Source organism: Dipteris shenzhenensis, chromosome 25 (genome assembly GCF_047967505.1).
Source record: "Dipteris shenzhenensis isolate YYH24624 ecotype China chromosome 25, Dip_SZ_1.0, whole genome shotgun sequence".
Taxonomy (NCBI): domain Eukaryota; kingdom Viridiplantae; phylum Streptophyta; class Polypodiopsida; order Gleicheniales; family Dipteridaceae; genus Dipteris; species Dipteris shenzhenensis.
In genome coordinates this window covers 24,403,075-24,430,176 of record NC_141620.1, presented here as the reverse complement: position 1 = coordinate 24,430,176, position 27,102 = coordinate 24,403,075, and the positions used below count along the sequence as shown (strand labels likewise).

At 45.3% G+C, this 27,102-nt stretch overlaps 1 protein-coding gene across 1 annotated transcript in view; it reads left to right on the top strand.

Moving 5' to 3' along the window:
- LOC147885642 (uncharacterized) overlaps positions 1-27,102 on the top strand; it is a 155,052-nt gene that overhangs the window by 27,518 nt on the left and 100,432 nt on the right. The window contains exons 2-3 of the mRNA XM_087396917.1: positions 8,631-8,690; positions 26,913-27,051. Coding sequence (XP_087253043.1) covers positions 8,631-8,690; positions 26,913-27,051 — 199 coding nt within the window. The remainder of the gene's footprint in view (positions 1-8,630; positions 8,691-26,912; positions 27,052-27,102) is intronic.

Here is a 27,102-nt window from a genome sequence, read left to right as displayed (position 1 = left end):
AAAAACCAAGATTTGTGGAGACTGGTGATGATACTGCACATCCTATTGTGCAGATTGGTAAAATTCCTTTGTCTATGCAGGATGGGAAAAAGAAATACCTGTCTGATGTATTTCATGTCCCGAATATCACCAAGAACCTGGTTTCTGTTGGTCAAATGGTTGAGCAGGGCTTGCAGGTCAGATTTCATCCTCATGGATGCTTTGTTGAGGATATGAAAAATAACGGGCAAAAGGAAAGAAGAAGGGCAGGATGTTTACATTGGATGCGGACATGCCTAAATTGAATGCATCAATGTTTGCACATGGGACCGGTGTAGTTGCAGATATTGATATCTGGCATAAACGCATTGGTCATGTTAATATTCAGCGACTGAAATCGATGCAGGCCCAAAACATTGTTGCAGGATTGTCTAAATTCAAGGTTGTAGAAATGCATAAGGTTTGTGAAGCCTGTCAATTTGGAAAACAGGCAAGGAAACCATTTCCTAGGCATGTTCAAGAGAGTAAGAAGCCATTGGAATTAATCCACTCTGATGTGTGGACTACTAAAGCTGCATCTATTGAAGGCTGTCATTATTTTGTCACTTTTATTGATGACTACAGCATAAAAGTTTGGGTGTATTTTATGAAAAAGAAAAGTGAAGTGTTTGGGCACTTCAAAGCTTTTAAAGCTATGGTTGAAAAAGAAACAGGCTTGCAAATAAAATGCCTAAGGTCAGATGGAGGGGGAGAGTACCTCTCAAATGAGTTTGCAAGGTTCCTGCAGGAGCATGGCATAAAGCAGCAATATTCATGCAGTCATACCCCACAGCAAAACGGACTTGCAGAAAGGAAAAACAGGCATATTGGAGAGGTGTCTCATGCCATGCTCAACGAAAAAGACCTACCAAATTATTATTGGGCTGAAGCAGTTGCTACAGCAGTTTACATAATGAACAGGACTCCCACTGCAGCAATACATGGCATGACGCCAGAGGAGATGTATATTGGTAGGAAACCAGATATTTCTCATTTGAAAATTTTTTGTTGCATTGCCTATGTTCATGTGCCAAATGAGTTGAGGTCCAAGTTGGATCCAAAAGCTGAGAAGTGCATCTTTATTAGTTATTCTCTGCAGCAGAAAGGGTATAGATGCTATAACCCTTCTACTCGTAAGTTTACAGTGAGCAAAGATGTTGTTTTTGATGAGATGAGCAGCTGGTATGAAACAGTAAATGTGATGATTGATGTAGATGCACAAAATGGTAATGCTGCACAGAATTCACAGCAGCAATCACAAAATATTAGTGGACCTGCAGTGTCCTCTAGCAGTGGTTCACATACTTCACCATGGACAGGCAGATTGAGATCAGGAGAATCTCCGCAAAGCAATGCAGATAGTGGTATGCCGGTATCACGAAAAGGAAAAGAGAAGGTAGATCAGCCCATGTTTGATGTGAATGCAGGTCACTCTTATGTGGATGGTGAATCCAGTGGCTCAGAAGAGAGCATTGATGATGAGTTGGGTATTCCTTCTGTTGTTACACCTGGAGTAAGGAAGACCGGGGATGTTTTGAGAGCACCTGGAAGTGAGCCTATTTTGCGCAGGTCTACCAGAGCTAGATATCCTGTGGATAGGCTGAAATATGATGGATTTACAGCCATTCACTATGCCTATATGGTCAAAGTGATACAGGAACCAGAACCCACTTCTTTTGAGCAAGCCATGGGAAAAGAAAAATGGGAGAAAGCCATGGATGAAGAAATGGATGCCTTGGAAGCAAATGCTACATGGGAATTGGTGCCTTTGCCTAAAGACAAGAATGCAATTGGCTGTAAGTGGGTTTATAAGATCAAGCACAATGCAGATGGTTCTGTGAACAAATACAAGGCAAGATTAGTTGTCAAGGGGTATGCATAGACATATGGCATTGATTATGAAGAAACATTCAGTCCGGTTGCAAGGATGGCAACTGTAAGAGCAGTCATTGCTATGGCTGCATCAAAGGGATGGTCTTTACATCAGATGGATGTAAAGAATGCCTTCTTGCATGGTGATTTGCAAGAAGAGGTCTTTATGGAGCAGCCACCAAGTTATGTTCATGCTATTCATCCTCAGTTTATTTGCAGGTTGAAGAAAGCCTTGTATGGCTTGAAGCAAGCACCTAGAGCATGGTCTGACAAGATAGGACAGTATCTTGTCACTATTGGCTTTTAGATTTCCAAGGCAGATTTCTCACTCTATGTGAGAAAAATAGAGAAAGGTATTATGCTGCTTGTCATTTATGTTGATGATTTGATCATCACAGGTGATAGTGATGAAGATATCCTTCATGTGAAAATGCTATTGAAGCAGAAGTTCGAGATGAAGGATTCGGGAGAGCTGCATTATTTCTTGGGCATTGAGGTGATTAGATCACCAAGTGGGATACAGCTCTTGCAGAGGCAGTATGGATTGACCATGCTGTCCAAATATGGGATGACAGGCTGTAAGCCTATTTCAGTTCCTTTGGAGCAGAATGTGAAGCTAAGCACAGATGCAGGTGAGCTTCTAGAAGACCCTACTATGTACAGACGCATAGTAGGAAGTTTGATTTATATGACTATTACCAGGCCAGATTTAAGCTATGCTATTGGATTGGTAAGTTAGTTTATACAGGCTCCAAGGAAATCGCATTTGGATACAGCTAGACGCATACTCAGATATGTGAAGTCCACATTGCAGTATGGACTATTTTATGAGGCTGGGGTTCAGATACAGTTGCATGGATACACTGATGCTGATTGGGCTGGTAGTATTTTTGAAAGACGATCTACCAGTGGATATGTGTTCTCTTTTGGGAGTGTTGTAGTCACCTGGAGCAGCAAGAAACAGCCTACAGTTGCCTTGTCGAGCACAGAGGCTGAGTACAGGGATGCAGCAATGGCTGCATGTGAGGTAGCTTGGTTGCATAAGCTACTCTATGATATGCATCAGTCTACAGATGGGCCAGTTGTCATTTATTGTGACAACATGAGCAGTATACACTTGGCAAATAACCCAGTCTATCATGCTAGAACAAAGCACATTGAGGTGCATTATCACTATGTGCGGGAGAAGGTTTTACTAGGTCTTATTGATCTAGTTTATGTCAGCACAGAGGATCAGGTAGCTGACATATTCACGAAAGCATGGGCGTAGAGAAGCTGCGCAAGTTCAGAGACATGCTTGGTGTGCAGGAATAGGGATTGAGCTCGAGGGGGAGTATTGAGATATCGAGCTCCACTCGCGATATGCCAGGGTGACCGTTGTGCATTTATGTCACCGACTTGTTAGCTACAAATGCGGTTGGTACACCGCCCATGAATAATAGCTGGATGACAGCTATCCTTATCTACTCTAGTTCGTGGCTCAGTTAGCATGCCACCTTAGTTAGTTGAGTTTGGTTTGAGACCCACATATAGGGTTCTTCTATTTCTTTGTACTTGAGTTCTTTTGGCTTTCACAACTAAGAAGAGGAAAACTGTTTTCAGCCTCCACCTTTGTGTGTATTCCCCCATTGTGTATGTGAGAAAGCCACAAGTGAGACTCCTTCCCTCTCTCCCACTATCTTCACAGGGCAAGCCTCCGTGGCGGTCAACTAGAAGAAGTAGGATATCTTCCTCGACCACAAACTGAACCATAACCGCATCCAAAACCTGAAACAAACATCTCGGGGCACTCTCTGAGTCACCTAATGCCTCTCTCTCGAGGGGATCCACCTCGACGAGGCCATCTGAAGCCTCCTACCAATCCATATGGTGAAGGAAAAGAAGGGTACCTCATCCACCTGCTCGGCTAGGCCGCCCCTGGAAGGCAAGAACCACTCTCCCGGATCCCATTGGACCTCCCTCAAGGGTCTACCCTCCCACAGCCAAAGGCGCCATCTAGGGGCATCCTGCCTTGAGATAGTGGGAGGGTCAATGTGCCACTCCTTTCCCAAATGTCCCACCACTTTGATCATCTGTCAGTGAATCCCATCAAGACTCCCATCCATCTCAGGATCTCTCTCAGTGAGTGGCTGAAGTAGGCCTCCAGGTCCTACACGAAAGAAGCCAGGGTGCGTGCTGCCTCGCTGCATCAATATCCTCAAGGGGACACCAGTACGAGAAAATTGCCCCAACCATCTGCTACCTCTCCATACACGAAGTCCCTCCCAGCAGGACTGAGAAATGACTAAGTCAATCTCGCTCATCCATTGCCGTGTCCCTCGCAAATGGGCTAGGTCGTGAAGCCTCGCCTCTGCCTCCATGAATAATATGCTCCAACAGCCAAAGAACCCGGTCGGACCACTGTCCCACTGTGCCCAACCAATGTGAGTCCGTTGTCCAAGCATACGCCCCTAATGATCCCCTGCCATTCTCTGCGAGACCTTGTGGAGGCTCCTCATCAAGGGTGAGCCCTTCCTTGTAAGGGGGGCCTCTGAGAAGATCCATCTGTGTGAAGGCTGCCACTGTCCCCCAGTGTGTGGGGTGTTCCTTAGAAGCCCTCGCTACTGTAAGAGGAGCTTCCAAGGCTCTGCACCTAGGGTGAGGCCGCAAACAACCAACTTGCCTAAGAGGGCTCTGCTCTGCATCTCCGAATCAATGATACCTAAGCCTCCCAATGCCTGCGGCATGATCACCGTCTGCTAAGCTACCCGGGCTCTAGTGTTTCTCATGCCATCTGAACCTGCCCAAACGAAGTTCGGAATCAACCGTCGGAGCTGCCCAATGCATCCTCTGTGAAAGCACCAGCAGGAGGAGATATACCAAGCCGTGGCAAGAAGGACCTAGTTTGCCACTAAGGTGCGACCTACTAGAGAGAGTTTGGCCCGAGCTCTAGTAGAGAAGCTTGCACCAACACTCTCAAGGACTGGGGTTGATCTACTGCTCTGCTGTAATGCCAATACCAACCTGGCATCTGAGGTTTGTCTGGCCCCACGGTATCCATCTGAAGCCAAAGTCACTTCTCCACCCACGAATCTCCTGTGTCTCCTCAAAGTCTGTGAAGAAACCTATGGATTTTGTCCAATTGATCCGTGCACCGGAGGCCTCGCAATAGATAGCCAGGGCACCCCTAACTCTCTCCAGACTCACTCTGGTGTCCTCAACATACAAGGCCGTGTCATCTGCAAACTCCGAGACAAGCAGCTCCTCCTCCTGTCTAACTGGGAGCCTCAAACCTGTGATCTCAAGTAATAGCCCAAAGCCTCCGCCACAAACAAGAAGAGGAAGGGAGAGAGTGGGCAGCCCTGGCGGACTGAGCGAGAGAGAGGAAAGGCCTCACCTGTGTGTCCTCCAATAAGCATCTGACTAGAGCTCCTGACTAGAGCTCCCTGCATAAAGCGAAGAAACTCCTGTGACCCATGTATCTGAGAAAGCCAATCTCCGCATAGTACCCTCCAGGAAGGACCACTCCACCCTGTTGTAGGCCTTCTCAAAATCCAAGAGAAGGACAGCCAGTGGTGTGACTCCTCCCTGGACCAATCCACTGCCTCCCAGAACGTGAAGATGTTGTCTAGGATGCTACGCTCCTGGGCGAACCCGATCTGTGTGTCGTGGATGATGTCGGTAAGATGGGGCCGTAACCGCAAGCTCAAGACCTTGGCAAGGATCTTGTATGCAATATCAAGCAGAGTGATCGGTCTCCACTGTCAAATGTCTGACCTATCTCCCCCTTTCGAGATCAAACAAATCCACAAGGGCTGAGGGAGGGAGCCTGTGTCAAATATCTCTTGGCAAGATAATCGTATTGGGGTGGAGATAATCTCCCAGAAGTTCCGGAAGAAGGCCGGAGTCAAGCCATCCTCACCCGGACATTTCTGGGTCGGGAGTCCCAGAGCTCCTCATCTGTGAAAGGCTCCTCCTCTCTGCTGCATAAGTCCTGCGAGACTACTGTCAAAACGTGATTCCAAACTACCTCTTGAGCCAGAGGACCATCCATCTGGGGTCATCCTCTCCGTCTGAAAGAGCTGGCTATAAACAGGTGTGGTCAGGTCTAAAATCTCTTGCGGGTCAGTGTGCATGAGGCCCTCTATGAGGAGACACTACAACTGTGTGCCTACCGATCAGGCCCCAGTGGCCTGAAAAACTGCTTCGTCATCCTATCCCCCTACTACACCCACCAGGCCCGGGAGGAGTGATAGGAGAATTCAGCCCGCTGAATCTTTGTGTCCAAAAGTTCAAGGCGAGCGCTCTCGAACCTGTCGCTAAGCCACTGAAAACCTGGGTCCTACTCCCTGAGCCACTCTATGGAGGCGAGGTCTCTCCTCAAAGCATGCTCACGCTCCTGAAGAGTCCTCCTCCACCTAAGGGTGTGAGCCTGCAACTCCTCATTGCTCCTCTAAATCACAGCCGAGCCCTCGCACAGTGTCGTTTCTAACTGCTCCCAAATCCCTGCTATGATGGTACCAAAGGTCTAGTCCCTGTGGCCCCATCCACTCATCCATCATGAGTGTAATTTGATTTTCCAAATAGCATCGAACACCTCGGGGAACCACTTTGGCGAAGTGTACCCCCTTCAAGGGTCTCTACAAGAATGAACTCTGGGAGGGACTCTAGGCTCTCAACCAACAGTTTGATCTTGGGGACCCCGTCATCTGCTACTACTGCTGCGGCTGAATATGGCGGAGACTCAGCACGGTGCCAAATGCCCAATCAATGGAGGGGATAGCTCTGTACTCCTTTGGGAGCCCTGGGAAGCGAAGCGTCATCGGGAAGTGGGGAACGTGGTGTGTCATCCTCCACTGTAAAGCCATGGTACCAAGGAAAGAGGTACACCAAGTGGGGACCAAGGAGGATGGGGCTCTGCTCTACAAGTGTCAAGGCTATATCGGGAGAGCTCAACAGGACGAGGAAGACGCTTCTTTCATAGATGGTGACCTCCTGAATGTGGTCACCCTCTAATGCCAAGCTTGCATGGATCCACTCTCGCACATGTCTCCTTGTAAGCGTGAGGCCGCCTTATCCTAGAGGGACTAAATTGCCTGCCGTACCTACTGCTTGTCAACTGGGAAAAGAAGAACCTTAACGGCTGCGGGATTCGAGGGTGCTGCCATAGAGCCCCTCTAGCCAGACCAAGGGTCACCATTAAGGTTTTTCTTTCGCCTTAACAAGCACAAATGCTCCTGCTGCAAGGAGGAAGAAGAAAAAGGGGGAGGCGGAGACGAGGCATGGTGAAGGAGGGAGCAAGGACAGAAGTGGAAGAGGGATGAGGGCAAGGAGCGCGAGGGGGGGAAGAGGACGGAGGAAGGCGTAAGAGGAGGGGGAACGAGAATGTGAGGAGGGAGAGAAGGAGGAAGATAGAAGGAGAGAAGAAGGGAAGGAGAGGGCAAGAGAGTGGAGAGGTGGTGGGGGCAAGGGAGAGGGGGAGGAAGGTGGAAGAGGCGGGGAAAGCGGGGGGTGGAGGTGGAGGCCACGAGAGGTGAAGCTGGCGGGAGACCGGGTGATGGGAGGCGGAGGGGCAGAGTAGATGGGGCTGGCGGGGGCACAACGAGCGGGAGGTGGAGGCAGCAGAGGCAAAGAGAGGCGGGGAGGGCGAGGGGCTGCAGAGAGGGCGGAAGGGGAGGGCGGGGCAACCATGGGGGGCGCGATGGCAGCTCAACAGCTCACGGGCGGTGCAGCAACAGCTCGACCCTCTTGTTGCTCTGCTAATGCTTCATATGTAGTGCAGTCCATTCTAGTGGCCTATATTCAATTCGATTTGCCTATGATCATGTTCACTAAAGCAGGTCTTGCTTCTTTCATGTCTGTAATCATGGAACTCTTTTGGCGATCCAAGCATGGCGGGAAAAGTCTAAGACTGCTTTCAGCGCATCGACTATGTTAACCAAAAATGCATGGAGGTCTTAATATCATTGATATCCAGGTGCACATCCTTGCTCACAAAGGGAAAATGCTGCCGCAATTTATGCAAGGTGATCAGCCTTGGGCTGTTATGATTCTCTCTCTGTTACAACAAGTCAATACTTTTGCCTTTGGTCACTGGTAACCCACTCAGTGGGATTTCTTACTTAGTTGCTTTGATGGTACATTGCATGGTTGCCCTTTGGTCTCCAGCTTGCTTCTTGATTGGAAGCACATCCTTTCTCACTTGGAATGGCATGGCCGTGATTCTCTGATAGGAATTTTCTTGAGGACTGAAAGCATTCACTGGTCAAAAGCTTTTCAGCATCAGTTGGCTTTACAGGAACCTAGACGTTCCTATTTTATTACTTTCAAAGGAATTACTTCTGTTGCGGATGTAATTCATGATGATGGAACTATTTTACCTTTTTCTCTCGCAGCCAGATAGTATGGCTTGGGATCTCATTATTGTGCTTGTGGGTGACATAAGAGGAGGTAAACATAAGGGGAGTTGCTCAAGGGCATTGTGGATAAAATCCAAGGCTTTGCAGCTTAGAAGCTTTATGATTTCGCTGTTTTTATCTCAGGATATTATTCCATATATGGTTGAACTTTTATCTAAAATTAAATGTAAAAGTTTGGTCACATGTAGTGGCTCGTCATCATCAAGAGGACGTTTTTGGAAAATGAATGCATGTAGGCTGAAAAAGTTTCCGAGTTTGAATCTCTGGACTGCATTTGTTCAAATCTTGCTTGCAGAAAATCTGCAGCTCTCATAAACTTGTCCTTACAACCAATAATTGCAGATGGCGGACAGAAGACATGGATCAGCGACATGTTGATAATGCTCGATACTTATGGACAAGGTGTGAATTTAGTGTAAGAGTGAGCTTAGTTATCTGTTATTAAAGAGGAGGTTTGATGTTAAAAGAATGGACTGCATGAATCGTTTATTTAAAGAATGATTGTATCCTTTCAAAAGTTGGAGAATGGGATCTCTCTTTGAAAATCTAAATGTTGGCCATTTTGTGAGGCAAATATGTATGAGAAGACATTGCTTTTGGGAAAGTCTATACTGAGTTGTAGATCTCTCAAAGAATAATAATTTTGATTCCTTGTATGTTTCATGATCCTATTTTTGAGAGGCTGAAAATAGTAAAAGAAAATAGAAAGACTCATCTTTGGACAGGTTCTTTGGCATGGCTTTGTGTGTTAGAGATTGTGTTGCAGTCTTGAGGCCCAAAATGGTGGACTTTTGACATGAAAACATGGACAGACATGATTTGGAGAGCATCAAAAGACGGTTGGAAGCTATCTTGTGGGTTGTTGCCAGATTTGGCTTCTGAATCATAACTACCTTATGAGTTATGGGAAGGTCACCAATGGTATCTAGTGAAAGGAAGCTATTAGGAAAGTGGAAAACTATGAGCAAATTAATGTATGCAGCGATAGAAAACGAAACGTCAAGAGAAAGGTGCAAATAAGTTTTTGGTAGTATGAAACAACAAAGGTGAAAGCATACTTGCAAAAATTCAGAAATTGCAGTTTGGAACCCCTAAACATGAATAATTTTGGGCCATTTCAGAAGAATCAGCAGCGTATTTTTATCATCTCTTGTACGAGACCTCTTCTGGTCATCCTTGTATAAGGCCTCTTTTGGTAATCCTGTATAAGAGTTCTTTTGGTCATCTCTTGTACAAAGCCTTTTCTGGTCATCCCTGTATAAGAGGTCTTTAGATCATCGCTTGTGCAAAGCCTCTTGGTGTCACCTATGTACGAAAGGCATGTATGTCATCCCTTGTACACTGACTCTTCTTGTTATCTGGTACAAGAGGCCTATCGGTCATCCCTCATACAAGTGAATGGACAGGTTCCTGATAGCATCTCCCTCGCTGCTATCATTTACTAGTTGTGGTGAATATGAGGGCTATGGTAATGCTTGGTTGTCAAGTGAGTGATGGTGAATTTGCTTGATTGTGTATGCCTCTTTTCTCACAATTTAAATAAATAAATTGAAATGGCTCTCAACCTTACAATTGTCAGGCACGAAAAATTGTGCCATGTGCATGGACTTCTTGTATCGGGTCATGAAATCTCATCCTGTCAGTCATGTAATTAGGTCTCCAAATCCCTCAAATATTGTTGCCATGCTTTGATTCTTGAGTTTCCAAAGTTTGCAAAGGTGCAAGAGCATTGAGGGTAAGGTAACTTGGTGGGAGCTCTGGTTGTGTCAGAGTTGGCTTCAAGGGCTTTTTGTTTCTCGAGAGAGAATAATGCTTGGAAAGAAACCAACCATACAAATCAATCATGCGTGATGCACTAATTGTGGAAGAAATGCTAGAAAAAAGGACCAGTTATCAACCAGCCTGTTTTCAGAGAACTCACCCACTACCTAGGGAATCTCTGGAATAGGGGCAACTCCTGGACTATACATCCAGTGAATGCCTTGCCCTGTGAATAAAAATTGCCTCCTAGCTAAGCAGAAATGCGTCCGTCTCTCAACAATCGTTCAAGATCCTGAGATTCCATGCTACCATATGGTGCACAGGGTGTAAATAGCATCTTGCCAGATGGCAACTAGGCTGGCTGCCGGGGGACCTGGTGGCATCCCATCACAAAACCACAATGGGCAACCAAGATGTTCTAAGTAGTGATGCTAGACACCGTCTTCTATAAGTTGTCCTTTGGCGATGGCACACGGGAAGGAGGCATCACATCCCATGCCTCTTTCCCAAAGATGCACTAACCCTGGATCATGCACAATGGGGAGGCCGGTTCAATGGTGAAGGCATGACCCCCCCCATCAGCCACATCGGCATCCCCCAATTGAAATCCCATTGCATCCTCTGTATCCTGCTACAATCTAGAGTGCCCTTAGCTAAATCCTTTGTGCTGCAAGGGAGCTCCAAACACCATGCATGATCATTGCCATATCTCGATCTACACAGCAATAGCATCTACCATAAATGTGCATCTGCTCCAGCCAAGAACCGATGGGCCATCCTTTGTGGGCAACCATCCAGAATAAATATGAATTCTTTTGTGTCCTGTGGGTAGTCCATAAGCATGACCAAAATCTGGAGATAACCTCCTGGAGTACCCAGTGTCGCTCTCTCGAGGGATTCTAGGTTGCTGCCTCCAGCTAAAGGTGACAACCAATGCATGTTGTGTAATAGAAGGGCACCTTCAAGTGCCCTAATCATGAAGGCCATACCACTCTCCCGGATCCCACTGCACCTCACAAAGAGGCCAGCCATCATAACCAAAGATGCCATCACGACCCCTCCTGCCTTGTCATGAGTAGAACTGGGTCAATGGTCCAGCCCTTGCCCAAATGGCATACTATCCAATACCTCTGCCACTCAAGAAAATCCAGGGGCCCATCCATCTTTGGGTGTCTATGTGTCTTGGGATGTAGAAGTCTTTTATTCCCCACTCTATAATGTTTGGAACGGAAGGATTATGCTAAAGTCACATGAGAGGGAGAGAGATTTACAGAGATGGAGACAATGAGGAGGCAAATGCTGAAGTTGATTGATTTAGATAGCTAAGTACAAGCCTCATTTTATAGGCAATAGGATGCCTTGTCTTCCCCACTCACATGCATCACCGATGAGACGGCCAGACAGTAAATTGTGATAGGTAGAAGTAGGACCAAAAAAGGGCAGCAACCAGTCAAGAAAAGGGGCATTTGTTTTTAATTCAATTTGCAACAAAGAAATGACAAGTTTATGATGAGAACAGAGCTGTAGCAGCAAATGGTCAACAAGCTACACGAATGGATACCCTTCGTGATAAATTGATCAACAATGCTGGGACAGCAAGGGAACATATTTGATACCATGTTAAAGTCACATGGAAAGAGGGTGAGAGAACTAGAGAGATGGAGATATTGCGGAGGCAAATGCTGAAGTCGATTGATTGTGCAGCAAAGTACATGCCTCATTTTATAGGCAGGATACCTTGTCTTTCCCACACACATCCATCACTGATGATGTAAGTGGAGAGAATCTCCATGACATCATAGATGATGACACAGAGATCTAATCCCAAAGGTCAAGTGACCCTTTAAACTCTCACATAACAAAACCACATCGAAACATGTTTTGAAGCAGTCACTATTGATTGTAATGTCTCAAAGCAGCTTTACAGGTGTTACTGGTGACTCCACTGATGTCTTATTCATTTAGGAGCACAGCTATGGAAGCTCAGATTAAATCTATCACGATTAAACTCTCATGCCTAAACTTTTCTCTTGTAAATCACAGGCATAGGCACACACAATATCCTCCCAACCAACCTCGATGGTTGCAAAACTCATAATACCAAAAATTACGTGAAAGCTCCTACTTGCAAAGCTCCACCGAGCCCCAATTCCCTAGATGGATCTAGTATGCCACATGTCTTCATTCTAGGTTACCTCCTAAATGCATCATTTACCCCTCTCTTGGGATATCATTGGAAGTATTTTCCCCTTGGCACATTTAATGCATTTAGGCCCCTTAGCCTTAGATCCACCTAGTCTTGTGCCATGTCACCCTCACCAAAGACCTTGATTTTGATTCCTTTTTTATCATTTACGTGAAGCCCAAACAAATATAATACAAACATTGATCCTTTAAAGGAAAATGTTGACTGACCCTTCCGAGGTCATGGTGCCTCCACTTGAGCGTAACATTCCTTCCCTCTTCAGGCATCAACGTCCTCGATGATAAAGTCTGGGAACACTCTCCGTAACTGGTATACGGATTCCCATGTAGCTTCTGATAGAGGTAAACCATGCCATGCAACCAACACCATGGGTATCTTCCGATTGCGTACTTGCATTGTTCCTCAGTCCAGGATTCTTGTTGGTTTGCATCCTGCATTATCCTCTATCTCTTGAAACAAAACAACACCCCTAATTAGTGAGTCACTTGTATGCAAAAATTTCTTTAAACGAGAAACATGAAACACTGGGTGCACCTTACAACCCTGTGGTAATTCTAATTTATAGGCTACCTTGCCTATTCTTTTTAGAATTAACCACAGCCCACAATATCAGGGTGATAACTTAGCACACTCTCCTACAGTCAAAGACTTAGATCGCAAAGGAACTCTGAGAAAAACTTTTTCTCCTTCCTTAAATTCTCTAACGGATCTGTTTTCATCCGCATATGCCTTAGCTCTGTCCATAGCTTGGCGGATGTTAGCTCTCGCAAGTGCTAGCATCTCCCGCATCTAAACTACAAAGTTCGTGGCACTAGGCACTTTCTGAGGTACTCCAACTGTAGTTGGATTCGCTGGTCTATAACCATAGTTCAGCTCAAACGGACTGAACCCTGTAGAGGAATGTTTTCTATCATTGTAAGCAAATTCTAACAATGGCAACCACTTGTCCCATGTGTGTTGCCTCAATAACACATATGCTCTAAGCATATCTTCTAAAATTTGGTTGATTCTTTCCATCTGACCATCCGTTTCTGGATGATCCCCACTACTCATTCCCAACTCAGTCCTTAGTGTCTCAAACACCGCAGTCCAAAAATGACTGGTAAATTTGACATCCCTATCTGACACTATGGATTTGGGTAATCCATGCAAACGAAATATATGTTTAATAAACAAATCTGCCACTTGCGGGACACTAACAGACTCTCTAGTCGGAATGAAGTGAGCCATCTTGGTAACACGATCAACTATCATAAGGATAGAATCATATCCACCTTGTGTCTTAGGCAGACCTACAATAAAGTCCATGGAAATGCTCTCCCACCTACCTAGTGGTATTTCCAAAGGTTGTAAAAGTCCGAGTGGCTTTACCCGCTCTGCCTTACTTACCTGACACGAAAAACAACGTGTCACATATTCATGAATATGCTTTTTCATCTTTGGCCAAAAGAAATCTCGCTTCATGAGATCATATGTCTTCTCGACTCCTAGATGTCCTGCACATGGGCTATCATGGCATTGTTGAATGACTCTCTGCCTGATATCATTCTGACTAGGTACTACTACCTTGCCATTTCTTTTCAGCATACCATGTCTTATGGTATATCTTGCATAAGTCTGGCCTTTTCTGGATGCCAGGTCACCCTTTTCACTAGGTTTGAATACATGAGCCTTAGGCCAAAGGCTTTGGACGGACTCGTCCACCTTTTAAGTTTCTCTAATCTTGGTCATTAGAGCACTCTCTAATACCGTGAAACTCATATTATGCATAATGCGTGACAACGCATCAACAACTTTATTATCCTTCCCTCTTCGGTACCGAATCGTCAAGTTAAACTCCTGCATGAGTTCTGCCCACCTAGCTTGGCGGCCTCTCAAGTCAGGTTGTTTACAAAAATGTTTCATAGTATCATGATCAATATCAACATAAAACTCTGATCCATATAAATAATGTCTCCATGTTTTCAGAGCATGGACAATAGCATACAACTCTAATTCATGAGTTGGCCAATTTCGTTGAGAGGGAGAAAGCTTCTTACTTTCAAAGGCTACTGGCCTTCCCTCTTGGACGAGAACTGCTCCTACCGCAATGCCACTTGCATCGGTTTCAAGGAAAAATGGTTTCTGGGGATCAACTATTTTTAACACCGGTCCTGAGACCACAGCTTGTTTTATGGTGTTAAAACTGTCGTGTTGATTTTGTCCCCATATAAAAGGTACTTTATCTGAGGTCAGATCACTCAATGGCGATACTATTTCGGAATATCCTTTGATATGCCTTCGATAAAATTGGACAAATCCCAAGAATGATCGCAAAGCGGTCAAACTCTGAGGGATTGGCCAAGTCAGTATTGCAGCCACTTTCTTTGGATCCATTTCTACCCCCTCAAAGTATTGAACACTATTCTTAAGTGTTCCTGATGCTCAACAATAGTTTTGCCGAACACAAGAATATCGTCAATAAAATGTATTACAAACTTCCCAATATACTGACGTAGTAAATCGTTCATAAGCATGACGAATGTAGCTGGAGCATTAGTAAGTCCAAACGGCATTACCAAAAACTCATAATGTCCAAACCTGCTTCTAAAAGCGGTTTTATGCACATCCTCGGCTCTAATACGGATCTGATGGTAGCCACATTTAAGATCTATCTTACTGAAAATTATGGCCCATGTAATGCATCTAGCAAATCATCGATCCGAGCCATCAGATACCTATGCTTAATAGTGATATTATTCAATGCTCTGTAATCTATACAGAGGCAAAAAGTATCATCTTTCTTTTTTTTTAATATCACTGGCGAAGCAAAAGGTAAGAAACTGGGTTGAATCTACCCCAGCTTGAGGTATTCTTCCAGTTGTCTTCGTACCTCTGCTTCTTCAGTAAAACTTAACCTATAGGGAGGTCTATTTATAGGTTCTGCTCTACCAATGCTGTACAAAGAAACAAAAACTCTTCTTGAGCTTTTCGAAATTCCATTACGGAAACCAATGGTCCTTGAGGTATATCTTTTTCACCTCGTAAGACATACAGCACATCATTCATCTTGAATTGATAAATGTGCTTTTTCCAATCTATGGCTGGATTCTTCCTAGAATGCCAAGCCTTACGCAGGGCTATGTCTGCATGAGCAAGCTTTGTCATTTCAAAATCAAGCTTCTCAGCATAGTCCTGAATTCGAAGTTCCAACTGGGTAACCCTTTGGTCCCATACTTCAGTTGAACTTCCGTCTACCATTTTGAGTGTATATGCATAGTCAGATGGGCTAGTCTTTAATTTTAGCCTCTTTACAAGCTTGGAGCTAATTACATTGTGTGTTGACACTGAATCGAACAACACAATGACATCATGATTGGCTACTTGCCCTTTCATCTTAATTAACGCCGTATCGTTAAAGGATGCATACCTCGTTACTGCGGGCTTTGACAGGACATTATCAGGTGCACTAGTTACTAGCTTAGCAACAGACACACATAACAAAACAGGTACTGACCTTTGAGAAGATCCCGCTAGCTGAATCTGCATCTGTTTGGCTCTGGGACTTCCCTCCATTTCCACGTCGCATTCTGAGATCACCATCTCAGCCATCCGACGATCCTTATTTCGTTGACAATCTTTTCACTGATGAGGCTAAAGGCATCCAAAACACAAGCCTTCTCTCCTCGCTTTTTCCCTTTGCTTTGGGTTCAAAGAAGACTTCGACCAAGCCCGGGCTGCGTGTTACTTTTCTTTTCATTCCAATGGTGGTACTTGGTTTAGGAGTCTCAACTGGCTTAGCCTGCTTGGCTTGACCACTAGGCTGTGAGGCACTCCCTTTGCTAATCCACTTCTTCTTAAACTGAGTTCTGTTCGGGTACTCATACCGAGTCCCAACCTGCACAAACCCACTTAGTCTGTTCCCTTTGGCATCTTCATAGTTCTAGGCTATGGCAATTGCTTCATCTAGCGTGTTCGCATACTTAGCCCGAACTTCCATCTTGATCTGATCATTCAATCCAAAGATAAAATCTTTTACCTGGATTGACTGAGGTAGAGGTTCATAAACTTTCATCACACTTTCTTTGAACTTATCAGTGTATTCTGCCACTGATAAATTTCTCTGACGAAGGTTTCGATACTGATCCCAAGCTCGGGATGCTTCATCAGAAGGTAAGAAGTGTTTTCTAAATTCCTTTTTAAACCCCTCCTAAGTAGTGATGCCACTCCATCTTTCTACTGTTTTATCCACCACCTATCCGCTACCTCATTAAACATATGGGTGGCCTCGCGGATTTTCTTCATATCATTCCTGATTTCACAAATGGCGAAGGCCTCGTCCCATTTGTGTAACCAGGTCTCTATGATATCGGAACTACGGTCAGACATCCGACCAGAATACTTTTATGGCCTATAATTGGCAATATTAGGCACCTTAGCCCTCCTAGGCTCGACCGTATGAACACTGGATTCAGGCTCCATTTGAGCTTTACCTTTCTCTTCATGAGATGGTCTAGTAGACATACTATGAACCATTTTCCTGAGCTCAGATTGCCCTACATTTGCTTGTAATTGTTGCGCTAAAATCTGTTGCAAGGCATCCTCCAATAATGCAATTCTACCAGATAGTGTATGGCCTGCTGGACGCGACGCCTGCGGGGTTGGCCGGACTCCCGACTCTACGGGATCCACCCTAGAAACTTCTTCTTCTACTTCCATTTAGGTCAATGAGTGCGTTTGTGTGTGTGTGTTTTTTAATTTTTATTTTTTTTTAAACACACGTAAATTGTATCCACAATCAAAAGCCCAACTCCCAAATTTACTGCTAACCAAATTTACGGCATATATCAAACTGTAACCAAAACCACTTTTCCCTATGCTAGGGAAACTCCTGCAATCTTAGAAACCTCAAATCCTTAAATCCAAAAGCATAATCTCGCTCCCAATCCAGATCACACACCTCGAAGCTTTAGAAATTTAACCAAAAAATTAAAACAGAGGGAAAAAGGAAATCGAAATCCCCCTGGTATCTCCATGTGATCAACACACACCAGACTAGTCTCATGGATGGTGCGTCATCTGCTAACTGCAACCGTACAGAGCTCTTTACAACAATCAACTCTGCCAAGGCTGTTAAAATCGATTTTTTTGCCAAAACTCACGTCTCTTCAACCCAACATTTCTGCTCCACATCGGAGCAATAAAGAGCACTCATTACGAGCAAATATTACGATTAAACTATTATGCCTAAACTTTTCTCTTATAAATCATGGGCATAGGCACACACAACATCCTCTCAGCCAACCTCGGTGGTTGCAAAACTCAGAATACCAAAAATTACGTGAAAGCTCCTACTTGCAAAGTTCCACCGAGCCCCAATTCCCTAGATGGATCTAGCATGCCACATGTCTTCATTCTAGGTTACCTCCTAAATGCATCATTTACCCCTCTCTTGGGATATCATTGGAATCATTTGCCCCTTGGCACATTTAATGCATTTAGACCCCTTAGCCTTAGATCCACCTAGTCTTGTGCCATGTCACCTTCAGCTTTATGTCACAACTTTGACATGACAGATTTGGGCCTATTGCATTATTGTCTTGGCATTGAGTTTTGGCAGACCCATGATGGGATTTCTATGTCACAGACAAAGTATTCGAAGGGGTTGTTGCAGAAATTTAAAATAAAAAACTGTAAGCCTGTGGCTACTCCATTGGAAAAGGGACTCAAGCTGAGTAAGCATGATACTGCTGAAAAGTTTGATGGCACTTTGTACAGGCAGTTGGTTGGTAGTTTGATATATCTATGCTCCACACGGCCTGATATTGCCTATGCCACAGGGCTTTTGAGCCAGTTCATGGATTGTCCCATGATCACACATTGGAATGCAACAAAGAGGGTTCTGAAATATGTCCATGGCACTCTCTCTCTTGGCTTGCATTATGCTTCAGAGTGTGATCTAGCGCTGAGTGGTTTCACCGACTTAGATTGGTCAGGGAACATTGACGACTACTGGCTATTGCTTCGCATTGGGTTCAGCCTCTGTCTCATGGCTCAGTATGATCGAGGCTCTCTTTCCTCCAGTGAAGCAGAGTACAAAGCTGCAAATTTGGCCACTACGGAGTTAATGTGGTTAAGGAAGCGCTTTTGCATGACTTGCATCATGCACAAGATGGTGAAGCAAACTCTATCTTTTGTGACAGTCAGAGTTGCATTGCCATAGCCAACAATCCTGTCTTCCATGCTTGCATGAAACACATTGAAAATCATTATCATTATGTACGATTTTGTATTTCTGATGGCTTTATTGATCTCATCTATTGTCCATCTGAGGACAATGTGGCGGATATCTTCACCAAAGCCCTGTCAACAGATCTTTTCTTACAACATCGACATGGCTTGGGGATCAGAGACATTCTCACAATGTCAAGGGGGGTGTGAAGTGATTCACAATGACATTGTTTTCATGTACTCCCATAGGTTGCATATCCATCTAGATGAATCTGTGCAACCATGGTACTTTAGGTACTGCAGGGTACATCGGAGACATTTCCAAGGTACTTTCAACCATATCTTTGAGGGGGGATTTGTAAGAGATTACAAAGATATGGTGTTGTAGGCATAAGGTCAACCCTATGGTGGACCGATAGTACTTGGGTAGTATATATACCAAGTACTTGTATTGTTTCATTTGAACATTTCTATTGGAGCTTTCTTGTGTGTGCACTCTTGCTCACTTGTGTTCACAACCTATCTCCACTTTGTTCCTACATGAGTGACAACCAAGCAATTGATCCCCAGGTCAAGAAGAAGGGTACTCTATGAAAAATGCAAAGTATCCTAGCAACACCCTTCCAATTCGTCCTCACCTGAGTGCACTCCCAAAGAAAGTGCTGCACTGAATCAACCGCCGCTGAGTGGCATTGAGGACATGTAGGGTCAGCCCTGCTGAACTTGGATCTCCACAGGTTCACTACGATCCCTCCATGAATAGTAAGCCAAATGAATAACGTGATTTTCCTATTCCTGAGGGATTTCCAAAGTCTCCTCCAAAAGTTTTTTTGCATCTCTGCAGAAATATGAAAAGTATCTCAATGAGGAGCTTTAGAGGGCCTCCAACCTCTACAACTGAGCTGGAATCTCCTGGCATTTCTAACCGTGTAACGAAAGAAGGGGATGCTCTTCTCTCGGTGCCCTTCATCTATCCACTCCCATTTCCAGGATCCCACTGCAAGGATCTAATAGGGGAACCTCCATACAACCAAAGCCTCCAAGATTCAAGAGCTAGGAGAACGGGGTTTGGATCAAGATACCACTGCGAGTCTCTACCCATCTCCATGTATCCTGCAATCTTGACAGGCTGAAAAGGAGCCTCCAAGAGAATGTCCTCTGAAGATCTGTGGAGTCTACCTCTTGCATGAACCTGAAAGACAAGGGTATCCTCATGTGCATCCCACAAGGCTATAACCTGTAAAGGGATACCTATCCTCGTAAAAGCCCCCAACCAGGTGGACTCCGAGATAGGCAAATGGTCTGTATCCATCCACTCCACTGGTATGGCTGCATCTATCTGCTGCATCTTGGCTGCACTTCCTCTGAGGTAACTAACTGAACGAACTCTCTGATTCTCTGCAAGCATCCTGAAAGCTTTCCAAGCACCCACCGTGGAGACAAGGCCCAACTCAAACGGGACGTTTTCATTGCATGAAGAGACTCACAGTGGTATCTTGATCCAGACCCCGTTCTCTTGGTTGTATGGAGGTTCCCCTATTAGATCCTTGCAGTGGGATACTGGGGAATGGGAGTGGATAGATGAAGGGCACCGAGAGAAGAGCATCCCTTCTTTCGTTATACGGTCAAAAATGCCAACTCAGTTGTAGAGGTTGGAGGCCCTCTAGAGCTCCTCATTGGGATACTTTTCAGATTTCTACAGAGATGCAGAAAAACTTTTGGAGGAGACTTTGGAAATCCCTCAAGAATAGGAAAATCACGTTATTCATTTGGCTTACTATTCATGGAGGGATTGTAGTGAACCTGTGGAGATCCAGGTTTGGGGCTGACCCTACATGTCCTCGATGCCACTCAGCGGTTGAGTCAGTGCAGCACTGCCTTTGGGAGTGCACTCAAGCGAGGACGATTTGGAAGGGTGTTGCTAGGATACTTTACATTTTTCATAGAGCACCCTTCTTCTTGACCTGGGGATCAGTTGCTTGGTTGTCACTCACTGATCCACATGCTTTTTTCGAGGGACATGACACGGACACAACTTTCTTTGTTCGACAACATCTTGTGGAGTCATGCTCCCTCCGGGATGTTCCGTTTACTCCATTCAAAGGTCCCCACGCTTCTGTAGACACATCTTGGGAGATTCTGGCTAGTATTACAGCATGGCATATTTGGAGAGCCAAATGTATAGAGGCTTTGGAGGACTCCAAGGTTCACCCTTCTCAGACTATGGCCAATATCTGGGCAGATACTATGCACACTTTGATGGCCATTTGGGCGAACATACAGGAAACCTCTAGGATTGCTACTGCTAGGAGGGTTGCTTTTCTCAGAGTCTGGAGGGGTTCTCTTTTCTTCTTTGACTCTCTTTCAGGGATGAGGTGGCATTTTCAGCCGCCACCTGGGAGTTTTGTTTGCTCATTTTGAGCTGTTTTTTCTCATGCTTGACATGATGTACTCCCGCACTTGAGCTTGCTCTGCTGTTTTTATTCATACTTAATGAAGTACTTTTCTTCGAAAAAAAAAAGAAACCCAGCCTAGTAATGGGAAAGAGAAAAGGAGCAAGAGGCCAGCCCTGTGGTACTGAGCGGGAAATGGATAAGGCCTCTTCATGTGGCCCCTAATAAGTGTCTGGCTAACGCTCTCTGCATGCAATGAAAACACCCTGTTTGAGAAACCCAACCTCTGCATGGTGCACTTGGCTGATCAAAGTGTCTAACCATCCTTGGAATGGATCTACAGTAAATTGGCATAACTTGCTAACCAGGTACCCATTCCAGAGCAGCAGATGACACCGCATCTCCATTGCAAGTCTAGTGATTTTTAAAACCATTCTATCCCATGACATGCCCTATCTATGCCCTTCTAATATTAGGGCTGATAAGCAAGCATTGGTACTCGCTCTAACAAAATGGGAAAACACCTTAATGAAGGTGCGCTCATGTGCCACGAGACTTGGGGGATGCCGATGCAATGCCACCAAAGTCCCTAGTATCTCCTACTCTTAAGAGCAGGCAATGAGTTTTTGGGGGATGCCAATGCACTGCCGCCAAAGTCCTTAGTACCTCCTTCTCTTAAGAGGAAGACAGGGAGGCAATGAAAGGTCCTAAACAGTCACATCATTGGCTACGAGGAAAATGCAAAATGCATCGAACAGTGAAGTAAAAAGTTGGATGTATGGGAGGCTTCCAAAGAGTAAGATAGACATGGGAAACTTTCTTAACCACTTGGCTCTACCCATGATTGTGGCTACAGACAACACTGCCCTTGTACATTGCTTTTCGCAAATTATGGATGTCTTATACTACATACTCCATTCCTAAGGTTGCTATGAGCCAAAGTAAGGCTTTTTAGCTCATGTTTTTTGTTCTTTCAAAGTTGCAGTGATATCACCATACGATTGAGGCTTGTGCAACCAAATTGGCTTTGGTTGGGTTTTTTTACTTTGTATTCCTTTTATTGTATAAGAAAACAAGAAACCAAAAACAGAAAAATCGTTTTTACATGCTCATGTGTGGATTTTTTTTATTTCGTCATGATTATTTCTTGTAGTACCAACCATGTTAGGAAATGGAGTCAAGTTGAGTCAGTTTTGGTGTGTTCTAGTGAGTTCTAGTGTGAGTTTTATAGCACTAGGTGTCTAGGAGTGCCACGTGTCATATTGGGAGTTATCCCATATACATTTGGTACTTAGTGTGTGTGCGCCTATCCTATGAAGGCATTGTACTTGTCACTTGTCAAATTACTCGACTCATTCAAGTACAAGCTACTTTGGTCTACTACATGTGAGTATTTGTTCATTGCTTTCATTTCCTTTCCATTTTATTATGTTTGCTATCTTTCCTTTCCATTCCTCGTGTTAGCTTGCTTCTCTTCCTACCACTATGTTCCTTCATGTGGTATCAGAGCTATGTATCTAGCCCTTTCTCTACTCTCCATGCTCAATCTTTAGGATGAGCAAGGCCTGCAAATGAAAGCTACCCTCTCCTCCAAGATAGAGCTCCCTTCCATCACCCTTAGCCTCTCCATGAGCTGATCTACATCGACATTGGAGGTGCCATTGAAGACACTTTGGAGCTGGCAACTATAGCTGCTGCGTGGACTGCTACTTCAACTGTTCGTGCAGCCCATTTGGTCGCCATTCTGCACCATCTCTGCCTGCTTCTGCCCGCTTTCTTGGACGCCTTCTCTGCCATCCCATCTGCTGCCATTCTAGCCCGCCATCTCTGCAAATCCAGCCCGCCATTCTCTGTCAATTTGCCCGCCATCTTTGCTAGTTATACAGCCCGTCATTTTCTGCCATTCTTCCAGCCCTTTACATCCCGCCATTCCTGTTCAGCTGGCTGCTTTCTGTCCGCCATGTACAGCAGCAAACTGCCCGCAATGATCGTCTTCACTATTGCTCGTCTACCGATCATGCTTTACCACTACTAAAGTGCTGAAACAGCCCAATACATCCCTCGTATAACTGAAGACTGAAGTTGGCATTTTCCACAATGAGCTCTCTCCTCAACCACATTGCTCCTGGAGAAGTTCATAGGTGAAGGATTTCCTACTTGGCACCAAGGTTCAGCTGCTCCTCGTGAAAGAAAATGTATGGGATGTTATTGAGGATGACGACCCTCTGACACAAGTTCATGCTCTCACTACTCTCTCTCATACGTCGAAATGAGGAGGAGCTGCTGAACATCTTGTACAGCAACAACTCTAAGGATTTTTGGCAAAGATTCCTTGAGCGTAGGTCTCCATCACCCCTCACCGACACGAGAGTTTGGTTTACGTATGCACACCATCTTTATGATGTCCCACACCAGCCCACTCCAGATCTCATACACACACCTCGCCCCACCACTTGCACGTTGTTTTCCAGAGGGGGTGTCAAGGACGCGACATTGAAACTGCACAATGGCCGAGCTAAGGATGAGCTAAGGATCACGAGGGGCTATGCACTGAGTTTATCGCATATGGGATCAAAACTTTAGCCCCGATCCTAGCAAAGCTATTCAATGATGCTGTTTGCCTTGGCTTCCCCCGCACTTGGACACTCAACACCATCACCCCCTTCCACAAGGCAGGGGATCCCATGGACCCGAGTAACTATAGGACTATCATGATTGGACATGTGATGTCCAAGATCTATGCAGCTGTATTGGATGCGTCGGTCAGCCTGTTTGCAGAGATGAGAGGGCTCAGAGCAGAGGGTCAGGCCGGTTTCAGGCGAGACCATGGGACTATGGATCACATACTCACACTCATGAGTGTCATTGAGGAGGCTAGATCACGGAACGAGAGGGTATATTGCTGCTTTGTGGATTTTCGCAAAGCCTTTGACACAGTACCTCGAGCTCGTCTCATGACACGCCTACAGACACTGGGATTTGATCAAGAGATCATCTAGGCAGTCATGGCACTTTATGAGAGAGTCTCAGGCCGAGTTTGGACAGGCGTAGGTTGGACAGATGAGATCTTGAGTACCATAGGGGTCAAACAGGGTTGTCCCTTATCACCAACCATGTTTGGCCTCTACATCGATGAGCTGGAGACTTTCATGGGCGCGTTCGGAGGGACCGGTTGCTCACTTGCCGGGATCATCATCAGGATTCTTCTTTATGCAGATGACGTGGCACTCTTGTCGTCCACACCCGAGGGGCTCCAGCGACACCTAGATGCATTGCAGGCTTTTTGTCTATCCCATGATTTGGAGGTCAACCTTGGCAAGACCAAGGTCATGATCTTTAACACCTCTCGAGCAATCATACAACGGAAGCAATTTACTTTCGGTGGATCACCAGTTGAGATCGTATCCTCATACACTTACTTGGGGGTCATCTTCTCCAGCCCGATCTTCACGATGAGACCAGCGATGTAGGCCAAACTGAGCAGAGGATATGCCTCACTGGCTCGGCTAGAGAGACAATGTTTCCACTCACACTTTCAGGACCCTCGGACCAAGGCTTTTCTCTTCAACTCCTTGGTCCGACCAGCCGATATGTATGGCAGCCCTTGTTGGGAACCTGACATGTCAGAGATAGAGTGGACACGGGTGGAGCGCTTGCAAATCCTCATGCTCTCATGGATGATCCAGGGGAAACCATCTGTACCACATCACATCATTCAGGCCGAGTTTGGTGCTTCTCTACTCCAGCTAGATGCAACCTTTCAGACCATCACATATCTACACTGGGTTAGATCATATGGGGACTGCACATCAGGGAGACAGAGGTTGCCATGGTTAGCTCTCGATTCCTCCATGAGGTTGGCAGTAGAGGGAGACGAGCGATGTTGGTATGCACAGACTCACAAATGGTTTGTGAGACTAGGGTTTCACATCAATAGGATTCCTCCTTTTTAATACGGTTTAGATGCCCCTCGGGTACTCCCACCCACCATCCTGATCGGGCCACACACCAACCAGGTCATTCGAGAGGATCTCCTGCAGCTACACACCTTTAGGACTTGGTTGGAGTCGAGGGAGCTTCCAGTGAAGCTGAGTTTCTACAGAGATCACTGTCTTCGTATTTCGGAGGAGGGATTCATCCCACCACCACGGTACATTGAGCTTCATATGCCTCACTCACTACGGATCTCCATCGAACAGTTTCGGGTATCATCACACCGCCTCCGCATAGAGAGCGGCAGAGCAAAGGGGATCCCTAGGGAACATCGCATATGCATATTGTGCGACTGTCAAGAGATTGAGTCAGAGGAGCATTTTATTTTTAGGTGCCCAGTGTACTACGAGATCCGAGGCCGCTACCACTGTCTCTTCAGAGATGGCTCCGGGCTCCTTTCCAGATTCCTTGCCTACCCAGATCAGAGATGCCTCGCGGCCTTCATTCACGAGGGGGTCCGACACAGAGAGTACTTACTCAGGTGACGGGGCTTGGCCACACCATCATACACCTCTCAGAGCAAGATCACATAGTTCTTCCCATCGAGTGACATTGATCGTCCAGTCTCTAGCCACAGACGTGACAGAGACCCCGACCCGATGATCGAAGCACGACACACGAGACATCGAGGGGACACATAGATCACTGGGGGACCTCCCGTCATTGTTTAGACCCAAGATACGTCCCACGGGAGTCATGGTGGCTCTGGTCTTGCATCGAGCCTCCTCCAGAAGATCGAGACGCACGGGACTCCTTGACGGATGCCAGCGCCCCATCATCGGCTATGCACCAGCTAGGGCGACATGACATACGGAGGATTACATTCTGCTCTAGTCTTTTTTCTTTTCACTGTCATACCCAGATGCATTTGATTATGTATGATCAGACTTAGGATTCAGCACGGGTGATGATGCTCATTTTAGTAGCTCCACCCTTACTGGGATTTGTATCAGGTTTTCTTTCAGTCTCATAGACCCATCGGTCTTCCGAAGACTCTAATAAAATTTCTTTCTTTCTTTCTCTCCCTCCAAATGATGATCCATTTGTTTTCTAAGAATGTTGTATTTGGGTACTCTGCCCTGGGGATGTTTCCCAAAAATGAATGCAATAAATCATGTGTGTTGAGTCAATAAAGATTCTCTACCTTGGATAGTCCTCCTAAAATGATGTATGGGTTTTCTATGGTGTGTGGATCCATGTCCCTCATTAGTTCGTGGATCCAGGGGGGATGTACTATGGGAGCCATGTATTAGCTTTGATAGGTCTATTTATCAGGCATGGCATGTGATTTCCAGGATGTTGGTGCATTGGTCTCCTAGACCTCTAAGTTGGTCATGCATCCATGTAGGATGAGCCTCTGAGCCATACTAGGTAAGCCTCTGAGTCTATACCATGCTCACTAGCCTCTGAGCCATGCTCACTTGCCTTTGAGTTAGCATGAGAGCCATGTCTAGTTCTAGATTGTCATTACACAATCTGATGACCGTCATTGTCATGTTATGTTCTTGGTTCCATTCCAGTAGTCACTCACCTTTCCTCCATGGGGGGGTGTTAGGAAATGGAGTCAAGTTGAGTCAGTTTTGGTGTATTCTAGTGAGTCCTAGAGTGAGTTTTATAGCACTAGGTGTCTAGGAGTGCCACGTGTCATATTGGGAGTTATCCCATATACGTTTGGTACTTAGTGTGTGTGTGCCTATCCTATAAAGGCATTGTACTTGTCACTTGTCAAATTACTCAACTCATTCATTTCCTTTCCATTTTATTATGTTTGCTACCTTTCCTTTCCGTTCCTAGTGTTAGCTTGCTTCTCTCCCTACCAATATGTTCCTTCAAACCAAAGTATCAGCCTTGCTCTTCTTTTAGACTTGTATTAGAGTATGTCACCATCATTACAAAAGTATGGATTTTAACATGAAACACACATGTAAGTTGATCAGTATAATCTCAAACAGTCCATTTTCACTTGGCAGATATTTAAGATTTATACATTTTACTGCGTCGAAGTAGTGTATATGCTTTACTGCTTCTGATTGCGTACTCACATCTGTGGCATTTTAACAGGTTTGTGGAAAAAAATAGAAGAGATGTAGAAGAGAAATCTGAGCAGCTGAAAGCCATTTCCAACCTTGCTGCACTCTTTGCAGGTTTTGCAGTTGTGACATTAACACAATTTCAATTCAGCCAGATTGGTATTAGCATTGTAAGTAAAGATGTTTGCCTATTTCAAAATTTTTTAAATTTTCTGAAGGGT